At 39.1% G+C, this 25,846-nt stretch overlaps 1 protein-coding gene across 4 annotated transcripts in view; it reads left to right on the top strand.

Moving 5' to 3' along the window:
- The window catches only part of adck1 (aarF domain containing kinase 1), an 87,269-nt gene that overhangs the window by 3,633 nt on the left and 57,790 nt on the right, over window positions 1–25,846 (top strand). For all 4 annotated transcript variants that reach the window (XM_047611797.1, XM_047611798.1, XM_047611799.1 and 1 more), the window contains one exon: window positions 4,186–4,269. In XM_047611797.1, coding sequence (XP_047467753.1) covers window positions 4,186–4,269 — 84 coding nt within the window. The remainder of the gene's footprint in view (window positions 1–4,185; window positions 4,270–25,846) is intronic.

Genomic DNA, 25,846 nt, shown 5'->3' with positions numbered 1-25,846 from the left:
ATCAGAGTCTGATCCAATTCAACTTCCTCTCTTGATGATAAATTCTTATCTTGCTTGTATTCTTCTAGATCAGACCTGGGCATTTCACGGCCCGCGGGCCACATGCGGCCCTTTGGGCATCCCTGTCTGGCCCGCAGTATGTCAGTCCTGAGCACAAATGAACAAGTATTTATGCTGTGCATGCAATACGGTTGTGTTTATTTTATTTTGAGCCATGATGTATTATTTACGTCATGGCACTGTTAGAATCTGTGTTTGTTAATTCTTCAAAAAGGATGATTGAAACAGCTTCTTGCCAACTATTAACCCATAAGAGCCTGAACGGATCGCTGGCATCCGTCAAAGCGGCTAATTTTGAATTACCGCTAACTCGCAGTAGTTTGCGCTGTTGACAATATTCAAAGTGTGGCTGAACAATGGGAAATTGTGCTTTTGCCTGGAAGATCTTCGTGACATCTCAAGGGCATAACTAACTTAGTTTTTACCAACAAATTTTTTTTCCAGAAAGCGCAACTTGAATTTTTTCCATCTGGGAATTATGGTAATTCAAATACCTCAAGTTTTGTGCGCAGATGGACATTCAGGTCTTAAAGGGTCAAACATTTATTGAGATACAGAAAATAATTCATGTAGCTACATGGTCTCTCCTTGGTGCACCAAAGCTTTCCAAAGAGGACAAAGTTTCCAACATTCCAATGTGTTGTATTCAAAACCACAGATCGATTGCTTTTTTTTTTTGTTTTGTTTTGTTTTTGTTTTATTTTCATCATTGACCTACACCAAAACTCATAAATTTAAATAAATATTTACAGAATATTCTTATACTTCTGATTACCAGTAGCAGCTTATCAACATATATGATTCACTGCTTTTTGTCATTATACTTTTTATTGAGTTTTGAAATCACAGCCTGACACAACAAATAACACAACTGATAATTACACACATGAGCTCGTCACCTACATATTTCCATGTGTAATGTATCTAAAGTTTATATAATTTGTGATACAAAACCAACAAACAAAACTTAAAATATCAACAGCAATAACAAAAGGAACACAAAAAACAAACAAGGAGCCTTAATCCCCACCCCCTCCCGACCCTGACCGCCAGTCAAACAAAACACACTCAGAGGTAATTTACTAAACTGACCATTTTTCCAACCTAGTCCTGGATTATTAGTCCCTCATTTGAGTAAGAAATGGATCCCATATTTCTGTGTATAGTTCCAGTTTACCATTTATTTTGTGTATCAATCGCTCATATGAAGCTGTTTCTGCTAGAACATTAAACCACTTGGGGTAAGTTGGGCTATTCCCTCCTGCTCAGCGCCTCAATATGACTCTTTTAGCAGTAGCAAGTGCAACCTTTAACCACTGTGCCTTTCCCCCACTTATTCTCTTATTACCTTTAAGACTGTTCAGGAGGCATAACACGGGGTAAGATTGATATTTATGTCGAGACAATCTATAATCTTTCCTATAACTCTCTGCCAATAGGTAGTTAAGCTAGGACAGTAAAGGAACATGTGTGTCTCATCCCAAGCCTATTCATCATCAATGGGGTCCAGTACATTCTGTTGAGAATTTTAAACTGGATAAGTTTAGACCTGGCATCCCTCATTGGTTTCAGCATCTCCTCAACCAGACCTTTCCACTCTTCCTCCTCATATGTTGTTTCTAGATCTCCTTCCCACGCTGTTTTGGGGCCCGCTGTAGTACCTTGAAACTCACTTGTGAGATAATTATAAATGTTTCCCACCAGATATTTACTGCTTTTTACAATGGAAGAAAATTAATATTGAGCAGAATTAAGTCCAAGTTATCGTTTGGCTCGGTCCTCCAACACAGTTCAGATTTTTCATGTGGCCCCCTATAGAAGTTAATTGCCCAGCCCTGTTCTAGATTGTGTTTGGAACTTTCAGACATCAGACGTATGATATGTAGTAGTAGTAGGAGTAGTAGTAGAAGTAGTAGTAGTATTTAACGAACCATAAAACACATATGAAAGATTAAGATTGTCAAAGTGCTCAATTCAGTAAGATTCAGGTAATTCTAAAGCTGTCTTGATTGGCCCTGGTACCCATGTGGACATCCTCAGTTTGATGGGTGTCAAGTCAAAGCTGACACACAGTGATGCGTGCACTTTGTTTAAGTCTTCCTCTTTGACCTTTTTAGAAACAGAGAAATAGTTTAACCCATTTTCAGACATATAAATAGATAGGATGGATATAAATGGATTAGATATTATACCCAATAGAAGACATGCAGACTTTTGCTTAGTCTTGCTGAGTCTTGAATGGCAATGCTTATTACCCATGTAGGAGCAATTTATGTTAATACCATGCTAATTAAGCAGAACATTAAGTTGCAAACATGTCTGACCGTTCTGCCCATCGCTCCGTCTACATCCACAGGATGTTTTTCACAGATATGTGTGACCTACAGTGCCTCCTATCCTCTCTTTCTAGTCCACTGAGGCAAAGATTAAGACGCCTTGTGTGCTTTCTCTGATATGTCTGCAAAGTTGGCTATTAGCTTAGACGAATGTTTTCCCTCACTTTTCCCTCAACAAAAGTGTTTGGATTTATTTGCATGCTCTTTTTATTGGATTTGTCAGATGGCGCCTCGGCCTTCGCTGGTAGCAGCCGGAGACAAATCACACATTGTGGTTTGCCGACGCTACTCTCAGGAACGCCGAACTCGATATACTCTGTACTGATGGATTTAAAAAGGTCAGTGCAACGTATACAGGTAGAGCGAGTTCTCCACGAACTAGAGGGTAAACAGTTTGATCCCAAAGTGTCAAGAGAAAGACTGCACACACAGCAATTTCAGTGTGTGTGTTTGTGTGGATGAACATAAAGCACTTTGCATATGAGTGGGTAGAAAACCGCTATGTAAATAGTGTAGACCATTTACAGGGTTAATGTAGCACACCAGTATATTTATTCCACAGACTCCCGTTAATTCATAAGCCTTTTGAACGGGGGTCTTCAATGTTTTTCATGCCAAGGACCCTCAAACTGATGGTGAACTTACGTAGGGACCCCCTACTTCTATATGTGTGTTCTATATTAAACTCGGCCTAGTGCTATTTATAAATATACATTATTCTTATTATCTTTTTGCATTCAATATTAAGTAATTCAAATATTACACAGGTTCAGATGTTCAGTTTTTATTTCTATTTTTTGTTCTAGTGACAAAGCGATCCATTTTGCCCTCAGTAGTTGGCTCATGCAAGAGAGCTGCATTCTTAGCTTGTCTTCTGCTAGAATTGCAGCGAAATCTAGGATTTCACCTGGGGACTGAATAGGCTCTCAGCCAATTGTGGAGAACCTGACAGAATCGGAAACGCTGTATTTAAAGAAATTTGTGGGGGAAAATAAAATAAAAAATATAGAAAAATGTCTTATCAACCAAAGATTTTGAGAGCCTTGGAGTAATTCAGACCTTATCTCCGTGGACACCCTAGGGATTGTGAACCCCCTGTTGAAGACCTATGCTTTAGGATCTTTAGTATGTAAACTAATTGAAATGTTTTTGTAGCCTATGAATGTCACTCAAACAACAGATCTGATCTGTCAGTAATTAATCTACAAAAAAAAGCAAAAGCAAAAAACAAGATTATAAAAAAGGTTTCATCTGTGTCTGTGATTATCAGTCAGATGAGTCTAAATTATCATTATTAGCCCTGAAATTCTGTATACTTTTAAATTCAATGTCTTGGTCATTTAGACCATTTTCTTGTCATTATCTTGGGAACATTCTTACACAGAATATCGGTGCTTCTATGGTTTGTCATAAAAAATGTTTTCTTTACATGAAACTGTGCATTACCATTTTTCTAAAAAAAAAAAATCAATTTGGATAATTGTTGATCTGCTTTATTTTTTTTATTTTTTATTTATTTATTTATTTATTTTTAATTAATCTGTATACTCATCAAGCCCTGATTGTAATTTTGTTCATCTGTCAGTTTCACTCTGGATGCATTTTGTTCTTGAATCCTGTTTCAGGTTGGTGACTGGACATTCCTTCGGAACCTAGAAAACTGTTTTTATGTTTTAAACTAGAAAGTATATGATTACATTTTCCTTTTTGTAGCTGGAGTAGTTTTTGAAGAAAATCTTTACTGCTTAGTCCTCAGTTCTTTACATGTCACTGTTCTGTTTGTCAACAGACGGCGGTTATCAGCTACGACTATCTGACAGCTTTTAAACAAGTGGAATATGGCACAGAGGAGTACTGGTCTCTCAAGTCCAAGGTAGACAACCTCTTACTTTTCATAAAGACGTGGTACTTGCAGGGAATATCTTTCCACAGAGTAACAAGGTGAATGGAATTGTTTACCTTGACCACAGTGCTGTTTTTATGTTACATAACTTCCCCTATTATTGTTCAGTAGGCTTGTCTTGGCTTCCAGTGCTCAGTTTGTAGTAAGCAATTGAATTTAGTAACTTACTGTAGACATGATATTGTCTGTACCCAACTGTTTCTTTTTGGTATCACATCAAAAGGAGGACCACAGAAAAATAAGATTTAATCTCAGATTTCTGAGCAGTGTACATGTTGTTTTTATATCAGATTTCATTTTTATTCAGAGTCAAATCCTCCAAATAGGGTCATATTTGTGTGGGAGACCCCACTAGCAGGATAAAGGTAATAACCGTAAATGTCAGCTGATATGCTCTGAATCATTTGTTCTGGTGTTTGTTAAAAGGCCACAGCTCAGTCAGGTTTACTCAAGAGACTGCTACAGGAAAGGTCAGAGACCACCTGCTCTGACAAAAAGTGCACACAAAGAGCTCCACTGCAGCAAGATAACTGCAGTGAACCCTGAAGAGCATGGTTTGGCATGGCTGGCCTTGTGTATGTGACACACACATACGCACACAGTTGGTACTTCCCCTCGGGCCCTGCTGGTCAAGCCTGGCTACACATGCTGATTAGAATTAATGCACAGTGCGGATTTAATACAGAGCGGAGGCCTGCTTCCTAATTATTATGAAGTCATAGAGCAGAGGTGACAGATTAGCCATTCCACACTTGTTTAGGATCTTCATGCTGTTGATATTTCCTGCAGTGTAATTTTTTATTCACAATACAGAGGACAAGAAGGAGGGGCAACAGGTCACTGACAGGAAGGACGAAACAGGCACCGTAAAAGAATTCCAGTCCTTTTCATGTGATGGTGTAATAAGTTTCAAGTGACACAAAACAAAATTGTTAATAATCACCAGCTCATCTCCGCATCTTTTGGCTGTAATGTTATTTATTCAGCAATAAGTTGTATTAGAGATTAGAAATCTCTAGAAATCCAGAACTCGCCACCTTTGCTGTTGTACTGGAAGTAAAATGGCAGGTTGACATCAATTCCTGATTTGTCAGTATGACTTTACTTATTATAGCAACCTGTCAAATATCTGTCCATGCATGAAAGGCCCATGTTGTAGTGTTATCAATCATCAATCAACATTTAGGTCATAATGTAACCTAACATGTTTCTGTTCGGTTGCTAACAGTCAGATGATAAAGTGGTGATGGTGGTACCCACTGACGATGGAGGCAATGCCAGTAAGGCTTTTAAGTGTCTGCTAAATATAATTATAGGATCTGAAATGTGGGTGTCATTAAATTCCCTCAAAAAAGTATATATATTCCAGATCCCAAATTCATGTCATTTTAGTAGAGTCCTGTTTGGCAGTACATACAGATTTGATTCCACTTGGGTAAGACTCTACAAACTTGGATTTGGGAAGTCTGTCCCATTCATGCCGATAGTCTGAAACTCAGTCATGACCGAGCTGGCATCAATTAAGCAGATTTTCTATGTGGTGTACGTCTGTGTTTAGCTGTATCATCCAAGGTTAGCCAAGTCCTGAAGTCCTTGTGTGCTTTGGTTCACTGTCATGTTGACTGGTAACCCGTTGTACTTGGCTACATGCATGCTACTCTCAATTCCAGGCTTCTTCCACTGCCAGTAGGAAGCATTCTGAAGCACTCCTGTACTGTAGGGAAGGTTTGTCATACATACTGTTTGAAGTTCACTTGGTCATAGCATGCCTGAGTGAGGGAGTGTAGCTGAGAAGTAGCCAACATGGCAGGTATGTCCATCTCTGGCGATGACTTCTGAAGTTCTTTGTAGAATAATCTTTGGGTTCCCCCTACCTGTGACACCAGCTTTCTCTCCATCTTTGAAGATGTCATACTATGGTATGACTGGTACGGGTGACTGGTTGGTTTCTTCCGACTCAACAGTGGCATGAAACAGATGATCCAATTGGATTGACTTTTTAGAGAAGTTAATGTTTTACTTTTAAAACATAATTTCATAGACACTGTGGTATATTTGTCAACCAACCATTATGCAAAAGACCATCAGAGGTTAATGCCAGACAGTTGTCATGTAGGCGGGCTGTGAAAAGAATTTAATTTAAAGGACTGGGTTGTCAATCATGATATTAGGGTTAGAAGTACGCAAAGTCTTAAAAATCAGTGACACAGTGACCACAACATCCAGCTTCATCCATGATTACAAAACCCTCAAAGAAAGGGACGTGATTGTGTCTTGAAAATATTAGATAATCTTGGACTTTGGTTTGAAGGTAACTTTTGGTGCTGTAATTTCTTGAAAGCCTCTTCCAAGTACTGCAACTAAAGGTCTAGTACCTTTGACAATAGGATTTGCAGCGGCATACGTATTCTGCGTGTCACAGTAGAATGGACTTCATCTTTAATGAAGAATTTCCACACACTAGATGAACTGCTGCTAGTTTGCTGCAATGACCCACTGGGCTCCTCACTTGTCTGTCTTGGATCTGTATATATTTTGGTTTCACCACATAAAAATGCCCAACCAATTTTATACATAGTCCCCACAAATTTAAGTTCCTATAATGTTTGGGACATGGTGCTGATGTTTATTGTTTTAAGTGCTAGTACTGAATTTGATTCTTTGTTGTTTATCCTGTACAGTATATGGCTGCTTGATGTCTGCATTTCATAAACTAGTATTTTCTCTGGAAAGCCCTCTTGGGCTACTATTGCAGACACTTTCAGCTCCTTGTCTCTCTTCAGAAAATGGAAGACATGATCAATAGGATTGGCAAATTTTGTTGTTATGGAGAGAATTGAGACTGACTTGGCCATTCAAGAATTTTATACTTTTTAGATTTGAAATGTATTCCTGTAGGATTAAGCATGGTCAACCTAGTCTGGAGGCATTTTTATGAAGCGTATCCCTTATAAGCCTTGATTCTTGGTCAGTTGCTTTTTTCTTCCACATTTTGTTACTGCCAGCACTTAGAGATGGGTACATCTAGGTCTCATCAGTTCACAGTGCCCTTTTCCTTGACTTCTCAAATATCTGCTTGGGAGACCTTAATCTGGTCACCCTGTTTCTGTGACTCGATAGTGGTGCACATTCTGTACACATGCCAGTAACTCACACCTGGAAGTTACTGGCATATGGAAAGCCAAATGTCAAATGTTTGTATCCTCCAATAAATACTAATAAAAACACTATAGTTCCCTTTTGTTTGTATACAAATAACCCTTGATAAAATCTTTAATGAGCTCTTAAAGCTCAGTGAATTGTAACGATGACAACAGGACAGACATATAAAGTCTTTGTCCCAAATATGACAGAGCAACAGGCTGTGGAAGCATTCCATCCTTTGTGTGAGATAAAGTCATCATGTCAGTATCATCTGACTTCCAACTGTGTATTTGTTTCTTGTTAAAGGGCAAGTATGACTGCTCGGTTAATGAGCTCTTGTTTCTGCATCTCATCTTTCTTGTGTTCTTGTCAGTGTGTCACCCTGTGTTCAACTCTCAGTAAAGCAGCTCAGCTGCTTTCAGCCTCTCATGAAGAGCTTCACTCAAAAGCCACTTAAGCAGCCAGTCTTCCAGGCTCATCAAAGGCCTCCCTCAGTGAACCGAGGGCCCATTCACAGCCAATTAGAGTGTATCACAGAACAAGCATGGGAGCACTTGCAAGTCTGCCAAATGAGCGGTAGAACATGCCCTGCAATAAGAGATTAGATGGACTGCTTTTTGTCCTCTATAGCTAGCTAACTTAACTGGAATTTCTCCAAAGGCAAAATGCTGTGGATCCCCACCCCAGGTAACGTCATTGTAACATGTAGCAAACATATTACCACATATTGAGATGCGTTTGCGTTTACTTTATTTCAAATTAAATGTTATAAAACAACTAACTTGACAATGTATGTATGGTTGTCTGTTATCACTTAATAGTGTTACTGGTATACTTTTTGGTTGAATTACAGTATGCCATTGTCAGCTATTACTTGTTTCCCACTATTTTTTTGTTGTTATTGAGTTATTTCTTCAGATAACGGAAACATATGATATGATATGATATGATATGATATGACAACACCATCTTGTAAGATGGTGTTGTCATATCATATCATATTTTCCATCCTTGTATATCATATGTTCCATCCTTGTAGTTTTTTTTTTTCATAATATCTGCAGTGTTCTTGTTTTAACAGTTCTGCAGCACTTAAGAGGGTTTTACCAGAGTCTGGAGTTTTCCATTTGTTCTTCCCAGGTTTTTGTGTTTATCTAATACTCCCTTAGAATGGGGTCTGCTTTCTTTGTTCACTAGAAAAGCCAAGACCATATGAACAGCATGCGTGTGATATTCTTAACCTGCCTAACTGAAATGTTTTGACGATGTCTGAGTAGTGACATATTTGCTGATTTTTTTTCAGAAATGACTGTGAATAAATGAGGTGATTATTAAGTCAATATAATTTAGTCTTGCAGGGTGCTCTTGGTATTTTTATGATATATCTTAAGGAAATGCCCTATTCACAGGTCCCCCTGGCATTGCCCCCTTCCACCTTCACCTGCTTCGACATGTGGCCCCTAATGGGTGTGAAACTGAACAACTGTTTCATAGTTGTCTGGGTTGTCTGAAACAAAGTTTGTGAATTAGTAGTGTTCTTGTTCTTTTTATGGTGGACTGTGTCAATATTTTGCAAGGGTTTTTGCCGGCCAAACAGTCATGTTTACAGTATGATTACCTACATTCCATTTAAATACACTCAGAGCCAGTCAGCCAAAACATTAAAACTGCTGACAGTAAAAATAACATTGACCATTTTGTGACATCAGTGCTCTGTTGGAAAACTTCTGAACCTGGCATTCATTTTGATGTTATTTAGACATGTACCAACCACCTAGAGCAGACCAGGAACCCCCACCCCATAGCAATGACAGTCCTTGATGGCACCAGCCATATCCAGAAGGGTGCCAAACTGCTGATGTTCCCATCCCCGTGCTTTTCTGTACTATTAATGCAATGTGGTGGGAATTCTTAACTTGGCTTTTTCCACACAAAGGTTCTGCTATCACATCTCTGTAAACTACATATTTAATCCTATCTATTTTATTCTTGTATTATGAATGGCTTCCATCTGGTTGATCATTATCTAGTAATTCAGACTAGCTCATGCCATCAATGCTGTGGTATGTGTTGTGGTCCAGCTCGTCTGAATGCATGTAAACTTGGGCAAATTCGTTATGTGTATCACAACAGATACCTCAAACTATCATCTGGGCAGTTGTGCTCAGACATAGAAAGACACATACTATGCTGTCCATTTCCTTACAAACATCTTGTTGCCCAAATACAGAATTACTTTGCTTGAGTAGGCAAGATTGATCTGCATGCTGTCTTGTGTCTGAACTGGAAGGGATTTGTTCTCCACTGGTGCAGAAGAATAGTAAAAAAAAAACAAAAAAAAACAAAACAAAAAAACTAAACAAAAACATAGTGAAAACATAAATTATTGTATAGATGCTAGATTGTGGGGCGGGTTCACATGATTGCCTGCATTAATTTGATTGATCAGTTGTGATTCATTCAGAGAAATGTCAGTTCTGAAAGTATCTTGCTTAAATTTGTGGTATTTCCTGATTCTTTTGTATATCCCACACAAATCTTGCAGTGCAGTGAGATTTCAGTTTTTCAGTCAATATGTAAAGAAGATATTTTACTGTTAAATAGTAATGCATGCTGTTCCTGATACTCTTGTAAAACCATGCAGCTCCCTGCTCTCTGCATATGTACATGTCTCGTGGTGTCAACCCTTGGTGTCTTTATCTGACCCAAAGGTTAACAGACCTTTTTTTTATATAATATAATATATATTTATATATATATAATATAATTATCACTCATGGCTATACTTATTAACTCAGAACCATATGTGCACTGTTTCTCTGCATCTGTCTTTCTTCCTTCCTTTGTTGATTTTCCACACGCCCCCTCTCCAGTCCCATCCTGATGAGACAGATTAAAGGACAAAAGAAAGGGAGAAATTAAAACACATCAATAGAATGAAAAAGACCAGAAACATCAGCGAGCTCTTATCTCTGGACTGATTATACAACCCTAAACGCCTCTCGTTTCACTCTTTCTCTGTTTTTCTCCCTCCTTCTCTCCCCTTCTCAGGCAGTTCAGACTTCTATTAGCATCTCATTACAAGCCATGCCAACAGATGATTGGGAAATTAAATGTAGCTTACTTAAGTCCCATGAATAATGCATAAAGGTTGGCTGAGGCCTATGCGGTAGGGATTGGCCGAAGTATTGAATACCTCCCACAGGGATTTAAAACTGTTTTAAAAAGTTTATGGAAATTTGTATCAAAATGTGACAAATAAAAACATAGAAATTGACACAATGTGCTATATCTAAATATCCAACAGCATTAGCTAAGACTTTTGTTTGTGTTACTGCAAGATAATATCAGCTGGTTTTGGCACATACAGTCTTTCTCTTGCAGAATCTTCCATGACTAGACTGTAAGGAAGTGGTGCCAGTCAGTATTAAGTGTTTTCAAAAAACGTTCTACTTCCCAAAGACTCAACATTTCTCGCACAAGACCATAAATATAAAACCAAATAACTTTCAAATTGGGTTTTTATAACCGCTAGAAACAAAAAGGGAATTTTCACTGTATTTGGATTGGAAAGCTTTAAAGCAACGAAGGGTCTACATTTAGACCGGTCTGTGACCGTTTAGAAATTCATAAATTCATTTGTGTGTATGCATTGTGCAGCCAGAAGGCCATGACATTTTTCACTGTCGCTCTGACATGTATAGTGGTGGAAAAAATGTTTTCGGACACCCCATGCATTTGTCAAATATTTCATTAACAATCACTCTCAGGTCTTAAAGTACTATTTCTTTTAGCACAGTCACAGACAAAACACTAAACAAATCCTAAAACAGCCATTAAAAACTTAGAATTAATTAGTTCCATAAAAATACATAAGAAATTTTGAGTATTCATTTTGGTACCAGTGATCCACTAACGAAGGTCGTTTTGAACATATTCTCTGTAAACTCTTGACTTTGATACTGACAATGTTGAGAACTGACATTGAAACTGTCAGGAATTTAGTTTTGTTAGTTTTTCTCGTAAACAATAAACAAAATAAATATAATTTGTATTTGTTTGTGCCTAATGCAGCCACACAAAAAAGACTGCAAAAAAAGTTTTCCACAAGTATTTCATGATAATATTTGAGATGGTGTAAAATATTAAGGGTGTCCAAAAACTTTTTTTTCCACCACTGTATCACGAATGCACTGATCTTGAACCATATATAGAAAAGATTTATTTGAGGAAGAAAGGATTCTGAGAAGCTAGAAATTCTGGTGTGCATCTTTTGTTCTGGAGCCACGCCTCTCACCAAGTCATTTCATTTCATTTGTGATTAATTATGTGAGAGGTTGTTTATTGTTGTTAGATTAATGTAGAACGACCTAAGTTTGTGCTCCATTGACAGTGTGACGTTTGATAAATTAGCACAAAATATCAACTTTGAAGTTGAACAGCTGACCTCCGTGTCAGACTTATAAGGTTTACTGGATAACTATCATATTTACAGATTAGCGCTGATATTGGTGTTTACCTTGTCAGGCAGCATCCTCAACATTCTGGAAGAATGCCGTGATGGCATACAAAGCGACAGATTGAACATTAACGACAAACTGAAAGCAGCCTCATGACGAGATGAGTGCACTGCAAGTCACAAGGCTATTTTAAGGAATGGAGTGAAAAGAGGAGGATGGAGGGGGGGGGGGGGGGCATGATGAACTGGTGACAGTGAGGACAAACAGATACTGATGTCTAATGATCCCCTTGCTTCCTCAGCTGCATGAGAAAAAGGCAGGAGCGTCGAGCATATTTGGGGAAGCAGCCATTTTGAAGGTGGCTTTTCATGGCTGAGATGAAAGGGAGAACAAAACGCTGATTCACTCGGCACATCTGCATAGTATCATGCAAATTCTCTCTCAACACCACCCCAAGGTTAAAGATAAAGAGTTGTCTTTTACCCCCATTACAGTGAATGTTTCTGAGGTTGTCGCAGTAATATGAAAGCACCGTGGGGATGGAGATCAGAGGCTTTACGGATGGTGATTATTGACTTCACACCGGAGGAAAAATATCTCCCTACATCAGCTGCTGTGGCAATAAGTTCAGTGTTTCCATCTTACACAGCCATCATTGAGCTGACTCACTTATCTAGAGCATGAGAACAGTTTAAATGGTTCACTGCTTTTTCTGAGACAGTTAAGAAACACTACAGTTAAGAGTTCAGCCCACCTAGTGGGTGATTGAAACAGGTGGACTTTTTAATTATTGATCTAGTGCTGTTGGTTTTTATCTACTTTACTACAAGATCAAATCATGATCTTGAATATCCCAAAGGTAGAGGTCACAATGACATCAAAATGTTTCACAAAAATGATTTGGGTACAGACATACAAACTACAACTTGATGAGTTGCCAGACACATGTAACAGCAGGCGGATCATTCTAGTTTATGAAGTCATGCAAGTTTTTTTCGATTTGGAACTCTACCAGGGGGTTTGCATGTGGCTTTGTTCTTTCATGTTTGTTCACATGGAAACATGCTAGCCCACAAACTGGAGACCATTCAAATGGGGTTTTCCTTACCATGCAAAATCAAAACTTCACTTACATTTACAAAACTACAGTCAGGAAGGTCAGCACTAACTCAAGTATTTTTTTTTTTGTTTGTTTTCCTTCTCTGAGGGTGAAGCTGTCAGGATAACGCCATGTTTACAATACGAGCCAAAATGTTGCAAGCCAGCCAAGTGTAGCCTGTTAAATTGACCGTCAGTCACCACTGAAATGCTGCTCATGTGCTTGTTGTTGTTGTTATATCATCATTCATCCATCCTGTGTTAAACAAACACATGTTATTGGTTGACACATCACTGCTTCACTGAGGTGCTGAAAAATTTGTGGCCGCGGTTCACTGCTGGAAGACATTGGACTATTCAGTTTGAGTTGGGAGTGAGCGACTCGCCTTGACCAATATCTTTTTCTTGAGTGAGAGCAAATGAGAGCAAAAGATCCATTAGGCTCCTAGTAACGGATTAGACCAGAGTACTGGTTTAAATCATGCTGGGGAGGGTGATGTTGTTACATACTAGGTTTATGGGTTTGAGAAGGGATTTTATGACGTCAAAATCATGGGCCACTTGTGTTCTGTTAAACTTTTCTGCTACATAAAATTTCCCAGCCACAACATTAAAACCACTGACGGGTGAAGTCGATAACATTAACCCATCCTGTGACGTTTCACTGTTCTGCTGTGAAACTTTTGGACCTGGCATTCATGTGGCTGTTACTTGTACCACCCACCTAGATCAGACCACCCCACAGGCACCCCCACCCCATATCAATGACACTCCTTGATGACAGGAGCCATCCCCAGCAAGATGCAGCATGAACGGTTGAGGAACAACTCAAATATATATAAAGAACAGCACAAGGTGTTGACCTGACCTCCAAATTCACTAGATCCCAAACTGATCAAGTATCTGTTGGATGATCCACAGAGGCCCCTCCCCTCAACCCATAGGACCCAAAGACCCCCACTAACAACATTCTGCTGAAGGACACCACGGGACACCCTCCAAACAGTACATGTGCACTAACTCTCTGATGAGTCAGAGACTGTTTTGGAGGCACAAGGGAGACCTACACAATACTAGGACGGTTTTCAAAATGTTATGCCCGATCGGTGTATTACACAGCTCATTTCATTGTCAGGGAGTTGCCAGATTGTGCTAATCAGAGGGGCTTCTGGCTTTTGTCCTTTCAACACTACAATAAAACTGTCTAAGCCTAAATGTCTTGATACATTGGCCTGATGCCTGATTGTCATACTAAAGGAAGGCTAGAATTAGATTTAGTTTTATGACCTCTAGATGAGACTTATTGACACCCTTAGAGGAAAGGCTGGGGTATCTGACCAGGCCTTGCATATTGAAATTTGTGTTCCTCAAGGGGAATATTTAAAAAAAACTGAAAGAGGTTAACTTAACTATCACTCAGTTGTTGAGTCAGTCTGTACACCTGAATGTAAAAATCACATCTCTTAAAAGCATACACTCTCTTGGATGTTGGTGTGTAGCTATACTACCAATAGTAGTATAAGTAGTAAACAGTGAACTGGTCTTTTAAATCAAGTGACCTTTAGGATGCATTAATCTATCAATTCCAGTATTAGAGAGAATTGCAGTTCATCTCTCCTCCAGCTGATGTCAGCATTGGCTGCATTCTTCAGATAATCAGCACTGCTGCTCTCCCACATGACAAAAAGATGGTGCTCAGCTCAGATAAGTGCCCACCGCCGCTCCTCCAGCTCTGCACTTGTGTGGGACGCGCTATGTAAATACTGGGGTGGGGCTAGATAACTGCTGACCTTGATGTGCTCGTGGCAGCAGCTTATCAGCCCCACAAGTCTGAGGCGGGAAAATCCTTGAGGGATATGGAGAGGAGGGAACGTTTAACATTTGCTTCCCAGCTGCCTGCTGTGGTTAGATCATCACTGACAAGCTGATCTCCAGCAGCAGCACCAGCAGCAGTATAAAAACTCATACATTTCTATGTCACTGCTCTGTGCCACCCAGGACAAAGGACTCTGACAACAGCTGGCCACAGCGCTGCAGAACACTCATTTTAAACATCGTATGTTTTCAAGGAGTGGCCACTCTAACATGAAGGGTAGCAGAGAGCAGCTTTAGTGCAGTATGTTTACATACAAAGGAACATTTGTACTGTTCACATCTTCTGAATTCTGAGTTCACCTAATGCTGATTAAGCCAATAAGCTGAATTTCTGAGGTCTGCAGTGTGCAGAGTTTTAAAACTGGCACGCATTGCAGCATTTGGATGCCAGCACATGGATAGCGACATTTTACATGTTAAGAGTTTTTTCAGCCCTGCAGTTGAATTAAAGATCAAACTAGCAATACAATTATTGGATGATACAGCATTGACAACACAGATTTTTTTAGAAGGAAATGGGGATATGCCCCTAATTATGGTCTTGGTATGTATTCGGGGTGATCACTATATGTAAATATAGCTTAACACATTCTGAATTGCTGCAGTGAATATAATATACGAGAAGATGAGGTTGATTTTCCCAGCATAAGTGTAGACAACAAACTTACCTTAACACACAAATCCAGTCATGCTGTATAAACTATTAAAGCTGTTTTAGGTTTGTGGTGCAGTGAAGACATTAGGCCTGCAGTGGATGACATTAAACTTTTGCGCAAAGCATAGCGTAATAAGATCCTTAGAAAGGAAAAGCAGGCACAAATGAAGTAAGTAAGATCAGGGTCCCGTTTTGTCCGGTGTTGCAGACAATATAGGAGTTACTTTACAGTCAGTCTAATATTGTAATTTTTTTGTGTATGGCATCAATTTTAGATGTAGATTTTAGAAAGAAAAAGAATCTGAATCAGAATGTCAGAAATTGTACAAAATCAGACTGGAGCAGAAATGTTTCCGGGGGGAACTAAATGTGACGGACAAGTGCTGGGGCTAGACAACTGACATTTTCTGTTACTATCTTCATCGACCTTTGTTTCCGTACAGGAATCACCTTGGTTTTACTATAGAAGACTGGAGTAAATAAAATGAGACCAAAGTGAAGATTGTGTAGGAGAGGAGTTCGACTCAGCCTGGTGTATGGGTAGAGAATTAAATGTGTGACAAAACAAGCCTCTGGGTGGCCTTTTCAATTTCAAAGGTTGGTGGAATCACCACATTTACATTTGTTAAGGCTTTTTATTTTAAACTAGGCTGCCATATCTACTGGAGGAGAACAAAATGAAAAGCTGGACATCCCTGACTACATAAATATAATAAATATAAAGCATCACAGCTTCAGCAGTGTATAGAGAGTGTGCTAGAGAGCAGGGTAGGTCTGTGTGACACTGCACCTTACATCCTATGTCACCACTGATTTACAGCAAAACTACAAGCTGCAATGTGGGAGGCATACCTTGTCATAGCTAGGCACCTGAATCTCTGCATATGTCATGAATATATGATTAAAAAACAATCGGTTGCATCTGTATTCTACTGCTGGAGTTACATTTAGTTCTAGTCACAAGATTGATTTATTTTTTACAATAGATGATATTTGTCAGGGGTGACCTCACTTTTGCGCTGATCGCACTTTTTTTTTTTTTTACTGAACTACTTTTAATATTGGCAAATTGCTAGAAGTAATGTTTGCAAATTCCCAGGAATTATAGAGTTAATTATTATGTGTGCGTCTGTACCATGTACTAATAGACGGCACTGCTGTTTCTTACTGATCCTGAGCATCCACTGATTCGTGGCAGAGAGTGTTTCTGCCGTTCATGTGGCTCTCAGGCACAATTACTGAGGCATGACAATAAAATGCAGAGCATGAAATTAACTGTGGCTCCCACTGAAAAATCACCCCCACCATCTCTCCTCCTCTTGTCCCTTTGTGGACCCCCCCCCGACACACACACACACACACACACACATTTGACATAGAGTCCCATATTTTTTGTACTGTTCTTCTCATATCATGGTGAGAAAGAGACAGCACCATCACAGCAGCACATGAAGGGCTTGCTTTTACACACAGCTATGAGAGATAACAAATGGCTTGCATTTTCCCCACCTTGTACTGCTGTTGGGCTCTCTTCAAATAAATGACTTTTTTTTTTTTTAATATGGGCCACAGCGAAGGGGTCTCAGCTGAGCCCCAGACTATTTAGATACCATACATGTATCGATGTATTAAATGCTGGAGGAGTTCTTTTGAATGGCTTTGATTATTCCACAGGCTTTGCTGCTATAATACTTGTAGACAAGGCCTATTGACTACATGGGCTTAAATCTAAGCACAAACACACACATCCACACACAGTTTCTCCTTTCCCCTGTGACAGGCGGCTAGATGAGCCTCAGTGAACTGAGTAACGAGCTAATCATGAGCATCCCAGTAATAAATAGGCCTTGTTCATAGTCCACTAATCCCAGTCATTTAGCCCTGGTGTGGCAGCAGAAATCAATTACTGCAGCTGGGCTCCCAGTATAGGACCCTGCTGTCTGCTGTCCAGCTGCACACCACACATTCACACCTCTTACAAAACCTTAGGACATTATTAATTATACATCCCAGTTGTCTGTAATATCAATTATCACAGAATCCTGATGAAAACTGTCTAAAATCTAAATGTTTCCACTCATAAACTATTTTATTACCATCCAGCGCTGTTTGTACTTAGGAAGCGAGCTGTTTGCTTGTTAGGTTTAGTACTGGTACTTCTCAATATTTAATGCACTGTTGTATAATTGCTTCTGTTGCACTGAAGGAGTATCAAAGAAATGAAATTAACCAGAAAAAGAGCGTCTCATTGACTAAAATGATGTCAGAGTCACTGAAATAATCAGATTAAGACTGAACAAGTTGTAAGCATTAATTCTTCAGCCAAAAATATAATATAATATAATATAATATAATATAATATAATATAATATAATATAATATAATATGACTTTATGGGAATTGTACCTGTACATGTCCTCTCAGAATGAGATATTCAGAGGAAAATCTTCCTCAAGTCTCTGCATTAACGATAGATTAACAGGCTTTCAAATTGAGTCTTTCCGAGTCCGGTGTCCTTAGCGTCCATCTGAACATGAAAATGGATTTAGCTCATTCTTCCTGCTCAGACTAAGAAATTCATTCATAGTGCAGTGTCAGCGATGGAGGACAGACTGAAAAAATTTCTTTCCTTGCAAAAATGCATTCATGTAAATGTATCTGAAGCTAAACCAAGTTAGATAAATCAGTCAGTCTTTCAATACATAAGGAAGGAATCTTTCAATGTGCACTGTGACCAGGATGAGTAATTACGCCAAGCACATTCAGTTCCAGTTGCATGTGAGCACAGAGTGGGAAAATTGTCAACCTATTCTTTAAGGAACGAGTTGGTTACAACTAGTATAGAACTGCTAGCATAGCTCTGGGGTTTAAAAACGCAGCAACCAACGTATCAACTCACTGAATTTCTTCCTGGCTGTGGCACACTTAACACGCATTACAGTGTTGCCTATCTTTTCATCAAATGCATATTCCTTAGGACATGACTGAAAAGATCAATAAATATGAAAGTTTCAGATCAGCTTGAGTCTGTCATTAAACATGGTAGAATCTAAAGATAGTGTTTTTTTTATTGTAGTTGGTCAGATTTTTAAACCACATTCAACACGTTCTGCAATTTTCTGTGTGTAGCTCAGCCCATGCTCACAAGTTGTGAACATGGATATCTTTTATCTTCTACTATACATCACATATGAAAGCATTTATGAGCACTGTAAATGTCATGTTATGTCAGCCTTAGCTGCACCAAATTTGACCATTTCTTTTATGCTCCCGTTTGAGTCACGCTACACTTCCTGTGTACACAATTCATGATGAAATATACTGTACTAAAAGCTGGCTGTTTTTGAGCAATCCCTGTCCTTAACACTCTAAAGATGATTTTGACTGTTTTTATGCACATCATACAATTAAAGAATAATTTTTATTTAAAAAAACGTTTTATATCTGGAAACATATTTTAACAGCAGTCTGGTTCAGGCCATTGAACTTGTCTGTCTCTTAGTCTGTGGTGAGGATCTATGCGGAATTGATTTAACCATTGTGTGTAATCGTCTGCCTTCATGGGCTTGCTTCACCCTGCAACACTTGCACACAATCAGAGATCACAAAGGGAGGGGAGGAGTTATTCAGAGAAAACAATTTGCCATCTGTGCTTAATGGCATCTGAAGGCTGTCCACCGACCTGCACTACAGGGAATTGGCCCGGAGGCCCATGCTTTAATTACACACGTAAAGAGAGATAGAGTTAAAAAGAAGCACAAAGGAAAAAAAGGGGAAAAAATTCAGAAGTTAATTTAGATTTTAGCTTTTGCAACAGACTGCCTAAAACAGACAGGATTCCTACTCTGCTGTGAATTTATGGAACTGTGTCTTTTTTTTCTCGTCTATGGTATGTCACTATGAAATACATTTTGTTCCGCTTTTCTGTATTTTGCCATTGTTGAAATATTCTAGTGCAAGATTTGAGTGCTATTAATGAAGAGTACTCATACTGTAGCCTAGTACATGATTAAATTATAATACAAGTGAATTATTGAACAGCGTAATGTGAAGGTTGAAGCAAAATCTTAAACTGAGGCACAGAATCGCTACGTAGGAAAGAAGTTGTGGGTCAGGGAAAGGTGAGGTTGCTGAAGAGTGACAATTTCATCTAAAATGTAACACTATGGCAAGAACAAGACATAAGGTGATCATCTTGCATTAGCCAGGTCTCAGAAATTTCCCATCAGACATGAGTTTCTAGACAAAGGAAACATACAGTTCACAAAAGATGCATAAAGCTGATGTTCAACAATACCATTAACACACTCAAACAGCCATTTCCCAGATGTAGATACAAAGTTAAGGGAAAATGCTATTGCAGTCTTAAAAAATTGTGTTCAAAGAGCAGTTTAGTAACTTGGATGTCACTGTATGTAGTGTAATAGCTTAATGTGCGCTGACCCAAACCTACTTTCATCTGTTTTTAATTGTCATTTTTGTCTGATGCCAGAAACAGGAATTGGGACTGTCAATACATTCAAAATATTTAATCGCCTCCAGGTCTGAGGTAGGGGTGGGAATTGATAAGTTTTTATCAATCAATGCCATTGTCGATTCTGGCTATCGATACAATTCCCTATCAATTCTCTTAACAGTTCCTGAGTAGTTCATTGAGTGTCAAAAAAGGAGTTCTACAGTCTTCTGCTGGAAAAGCAAACTAATGTTTTCTCAAATTCAAACATACATAGTAGAAAGAAAATTAGACTGATACAATAAACAATAATAAACAACAATTACAACTTAATCCTTTTTTTAAAAAGGAATTGTAAATGCAGTGTAAGTGGACATTGGACATAAGTGGACATAAGTGGCCTTGATAACCTTTTTTTAAATGTACATGTTACCAAATAAACCAAATGTCAGTAAATTACAGTTTTTAAGGGATATAAATGGTAAATGGTACCAGGCTGGGATAAGGTGGTTTGCAAGAGTTTCCTCGATGGGGGGTGATATTTGGGATTTAAAACCCTTGTCATCCCCCTAAAATCATTTGTAAATGAAATACTACAGTGGTTAGGACAGAATCAACATGTACTTTACATAATTATAATTCTGATGATGTAATAGCCACCAGAAATGTTGTGCTGTGATGTTATTTTTAAAAGTTAACTGTAGATAAGCCGATGAGCTAAAATGGGCTGCAATACATACTACATCTAGGCTTTATAGATCACCTACCGAAAATGGGGTTATCGTTAAGAATCGTTAAGAGAATTGATAACATTGCCGGCGTACGATTCTGAAGGAATTGATTAGTCGGAACCGGCGGTGAGTCAGTGATCGCTAGTCTGAGCCAATGCTGAAATGAAAAAAACTGCAGGTTTTGAGTGGCCACTTGAGGCTGACTCCAAAAGGGAGTAAATCCCCACAGACCCCCATGTTAAAAGCCCAACTTTACAGCTATATTAAACATGCTTACAACCCTGTACAAAAAAAAAACATTTCGGTCTCAGTGGTTTATTTTACTATTCATGACAACTGTATGTATTTTTCTAACTCACTTGTTTATTTTTTATTAAGGTTTAAAATTCTACATAATTAAGGGCGTTCCCAATTTGAGTGATGTAGGTAGCCTGTGCTAACACGTAGTGGATAGTTGGGTGGGTGGGTCTCAATGTCTGACACGACCCCCTTGTCCGTATTTGGAGTATCTGAGTGTGGGCCACGTCACGATGGGTTTGTCCATAGTACAGTCAATGGATTAATCACACGATCAACGTTGGATCTTTATAGATCTGGCTGTTTATCGTATCGTATTGTATCGTATTGTATCATAAAGCAAAGAAACATTCCGCATGTGGCACATGCAGTTGTTGTCTTTAGCATTTAGATCAGTTTAGATCAGACCTTTTTCATGTCTGACTTCCCGACTGGTCACCTTGGGGAAAAAACAGGAGTTACAGATGGCTCACTTCCAGTAACCTAATTAACTTACGATTTCACTTTTTGCTTTTAAAGTATAGGAGTACTTGAAATAATCAAAAATGTGACAATGATCTGATCAGTGCCTGAAGAGAAATACAAAAGCACTGTAAGCAGTGCAAGCCTTTTTACATATCAGGTACTTGCAGCTCTTCTCAAACTAAACTTATAATCTAAACACGAATAAATGGAGAAGATAATTGATTTAATATGAGCAGGCTATTTGTAATTCCATCATGAATACAGTATTTGCGTGTAGTTAATTAATGCATTGATTTTGATGTATGCAGACTACCCATCTGGAGAGTTAACTGTATTTCTTCAATAAGAACCGTTGTCTTTATTTACCTTTATTATCAGAGGTTTTCTTTCACTGTTGCAAAGAGCACAACTGGGACATTAATGTACTTGTTAGGAGATGAGGGCCAGAGATGGATAAATAATGGCTTATTGGTTGTGCTTTCCATAAGTAAGAGAGGCTGAGCTCATCATCAAGTGTTCCGACACATTTTGTGTCACTTGGTTCATGGTTTTGAAACGGCAGCATAAAAAATTATCCATTGTCTTGCGCAGTATTTGTCTGTTCTCAAGTAGATGTAGATGTTCATTTGTATATTGACAGCAGAAGCTAAGTCCAGTCACAAGTGGTCCCTGGAGACATATGTGGAGATGCTTTCTAATGCCGTGTGTGAATAGACCTACTTAAGGCTGTCCACTCCAAGTGTGAAGAGGGCCAAACACTTTAATGACCTGGTAAGCTGTGATACTGAATCAGATCAGCATGCCTAAAAGAGCAACTTTCCTTAAACATCATTAATACAACAGTGCACACGTCAATGTGCCAACTGTGACTCTGTGGATCACTCTAACTAGGAGTAGCACAAATGCAGGATGCAATCACTAAAAATGCCCAAATTTCTGGCAGCTTTTCAAAAATTACTTACATAAGAAATATTTGTCTTCACCTTGTCTAATGTAGCACATATAGAATTTAGGGATTTTCCGTTTTGCCAACTGCATTGGGGAATATTTAAATACTTGCTGTCTGACTTCATGACCCTGCATACAAACCCTAACTATTTGTTAGTATTTGGAAATTCAAAATTTCAAATTTTCATGGAGAAAATCGAGATCAGTAAATTGGTTTATAAACCTTAAGTGGTAAACAAATGTAAACATGTATTTAGACCATTAGCGCCTAAGTGCTTATTCTGGAACTTGTCAACCTAGACATTATTACATGAGACAAATTTAGGACGGTTCTTCATGGTACCTAATAAAGCAGTTACGCTCAGCGCTCATGCAGAGCTAGACCTTGCTGACTATATTTGACAAGGATTTGCCCTGAGAATGTTTCCTTGATCTGTACTGACTGACTGAGTGAAAACCAAATGCTCCTGAACCTCACTTCCTGCTTTCCATTACCCATAGAAATGCGCAAAACCTGAAAATATAGTAAAAAATATCTACATTTAAAAAAAGACTCTATATTGCTAAAACATTTTACACTCTTATAAGGTGGGATTTCCCCGTCACTGGAGATGACAAAGGGGGTCATGTAACCAGTTCATTTGAAGTCCATCTTCCTCAAAGTGAAGTCTCCAGTAAGGAGAATTTAAGAGAATTATGGAATATCATATTTTTGCAAAAAAACACCTTTCAGGGAAAGACATTCAAAGCGCAATTGTTATTTATTGAAATTTCAGTACTATCGTTTTATTTTGAGAAAAACTAATGGAAACACAACTACTGAGAGGCACAGGGAGTTAATTTAAAATACATGTTGAAGTTACCATATGGTTCCTTTCCCCATAAAGGGTTAAACCGTACACATTGAGCACTTTCAAAACCAAGATTCTAAACACCAAGCTATTTAGAATAAGCCTATGCCTCATGGGGCGTCATTTATCAAACCATGTGTAGAAAAGGTGCTGAATTGTGACGTAGGAATGAAATATAGAATGTGTGTAAGTACAAATAAATCTGGATTTATCAAACGTGCAGACACCAGTCCTACGCACATTAATAAGTAATCAGTGATGATAAACCCCACCTGTACTTAACTACTGTGCTTGTGCATGGTTTGGGTCATTTGCTTTCAGAAACGCCCCGAATTGAACATATATGGCAGCAACAATCCCTTTAAGAATGTGTGAAGGGATTTTTTTATTTTTATTTATTTATTTTTTTTACCGTCACCGAAATCACGGCAAGGAGAAAGAGCCTGTGCGAAACTACTTTACTGCAAATAAACGAGTCGCTGAAATAGATTGATGCATGCGCATCGCAAATGTTAAATAAATTTAATTAGAGCAAATTAAAATAAAGAAAAAAATTAATTTCTCACATTGCAAACATCAGCTAACAGACAGACTGACCTAAAATCTTTGTATCACCGCTCTCGAGGTTTACACTGAAGTGCGTTTCTACAAGATGTAGTTGCATCTCCTGTTATTTGTGTATTGATTGGACGAAATCCTTCCCCGTTCCCGTAACTATGGTGTGGTTTATTGCGATGCGGATCAATCTATGACTGTAAATTATGTTTGGGAATACGGCAATGGCCCGAAATTCACGTTTAATTTGTGCTTGTTGGTGATGTCTGTATGGGAACTGGATGTAAACTGAGGCAAGAGAAATTATTTCATCCAACACTGCCGGCATCGGCTGTGAAATGCCGCATTTACTCCAAACTCTTGCTTAAAGTTCCGGTGGCCCAACATCTCAGGGTGGACAGGAGCAGGATGTGCTCTGGGATGGCTTTGGTGCATTTTGTCCCTCGCTCCAACGAGAGTTTTAAATCACGGCATAAATCCATCAATATGTTTTTGGGGAAGCGGTGTTGGACTGATCAGATTAATTAGCACTCTTTGAAAACGCTCGGTTCTCAAAATCCTCTAATAATACAAAATAAGCAATAGTAGTGTACATCAACTTTTCTTTTCAGGTTGTCTCTTATAGCTTGTCACGCCAATTATTCAGTGTCTGCTAAACTATCGATTGAACCTTAAAAAGATCCATGACCAGAAACACAAAGGTTTTCTGGAGCCAAGGTACCAGGTACAAGGACAAGAAGAAATGCCTTTATGAATCCAAGGAAGGATATTTTGTCTATTTAAGATGGGACTGTGACTCAGATCGGCTAATACTTAATTATAAAAATCAAGATTGGATCAGCGGCCAAAAAAACTTGATCAAGATATTAGAGCAGAGGGCTTATGAGAACTCACTACTATGACTGTATCTCTGTGTGAACACAGTGTGAAATCTGGATGAACTGAAAAACATTTAAGGAATGTTACTGAATTCGGAAAATATGGAGCATTAAACATATTGGTACATTGGAGACAACTGTCAACTATGGTCCTGCAAACAGCATGTTATGGTAGTGTGTGGCAGTATATGCAGTAGTTTTCCTCAGCGTGTTACCTGCCCTGTTGGCCGTATGCTGAACATTAAACACCTGCTGTGAAATAACGTCTTTGTACATTCTGATGTGACATTGCCTCCCAAGTCACAATACTTTAGTGAGTTACCACTGGGCAGATCTCAGTGATGTGAAAGATAAAAACATAGGTTTCTGTTCAATGCTTTCTCATGCCATGGCACTGACCATTGCTGCTAGAGAACTAAACATTCCTCAAGCCCTCACTGAAAAGAAACCAGTCTGGCAGAGAAGTCCAGACGACCCTTCCCCCAGCCACGTCCACTAGCTCCTCCAGAGTAATCCCCACTCGCTCCAAGGCCAGACAGGAGATATAATCCCTCCATCGTGTCCTGTGTCGACCCTGAGGCCTCCTTCCGTTGGGACATGCCAGGAACACCTCTAACAGAAGGCATCCAGGAGGCATCCTTACCAGATGCCTGAACAGCTCTGTAAGACTGAGGGACTGGTATAGGGGCTGAATGGTCCTTAGCAAGGGGCCATCCACCCCATACTCCTGGAGAATCCCCCAGAGGATGCCTCTTAGGACATGGTTGTAAGCCTTCTCAAGATCCACAAAACACATGGGGATTGGTTGGGCAAACTCCCATTTTCCCTCCAGCACCCTAGCGAGGGTACAACACTGGTCCATGGTTTCACGCCTGGGACGAAAACTGAATTGTTGCTCCTCGGTCAGCCAGGACAGCCCTAACATCCTGAGCCTGAAGATATCCAGGGTGGATCTCGTTCTCATGTGAAGCCCCTCCACTAGACTAGGGAGTTGTTTCACTACCTCAGTGACTTCTGCCCCAGAGATTAGATGGCCCATGAGGCACTGGATGGTTTGCCAGAACCTTTTTTGAACCAATCCGTAGTCTTCCTCCATAGGCACACCAAACTCCTCCCAGATTTTGTCTTTGTGACTGC

The sequence above is a fragment of the Mugil cephalus genome, chromosome 17 (genome assembly GCF_022458985.1).
Source record: "Mugil cephalus isolate CIBA_MC_2020 chromosome 17, CIBA_Mcephalus_1.1, whole genome shotgun sequence".
In the NCBI taxonomy this organism is placed as follows: domain Eukaryota; kingdom Metazoa; phylum Chordata; class Actinopteri; order Mugiliformes; family Mugilidae; genus Mugil; species Mugil cephalus.
The sequence above is the reverse complement of the archived record's forward strand: the minus strand, read 5'-3'. Positions and strand labels throughout refer to the sequence as shown.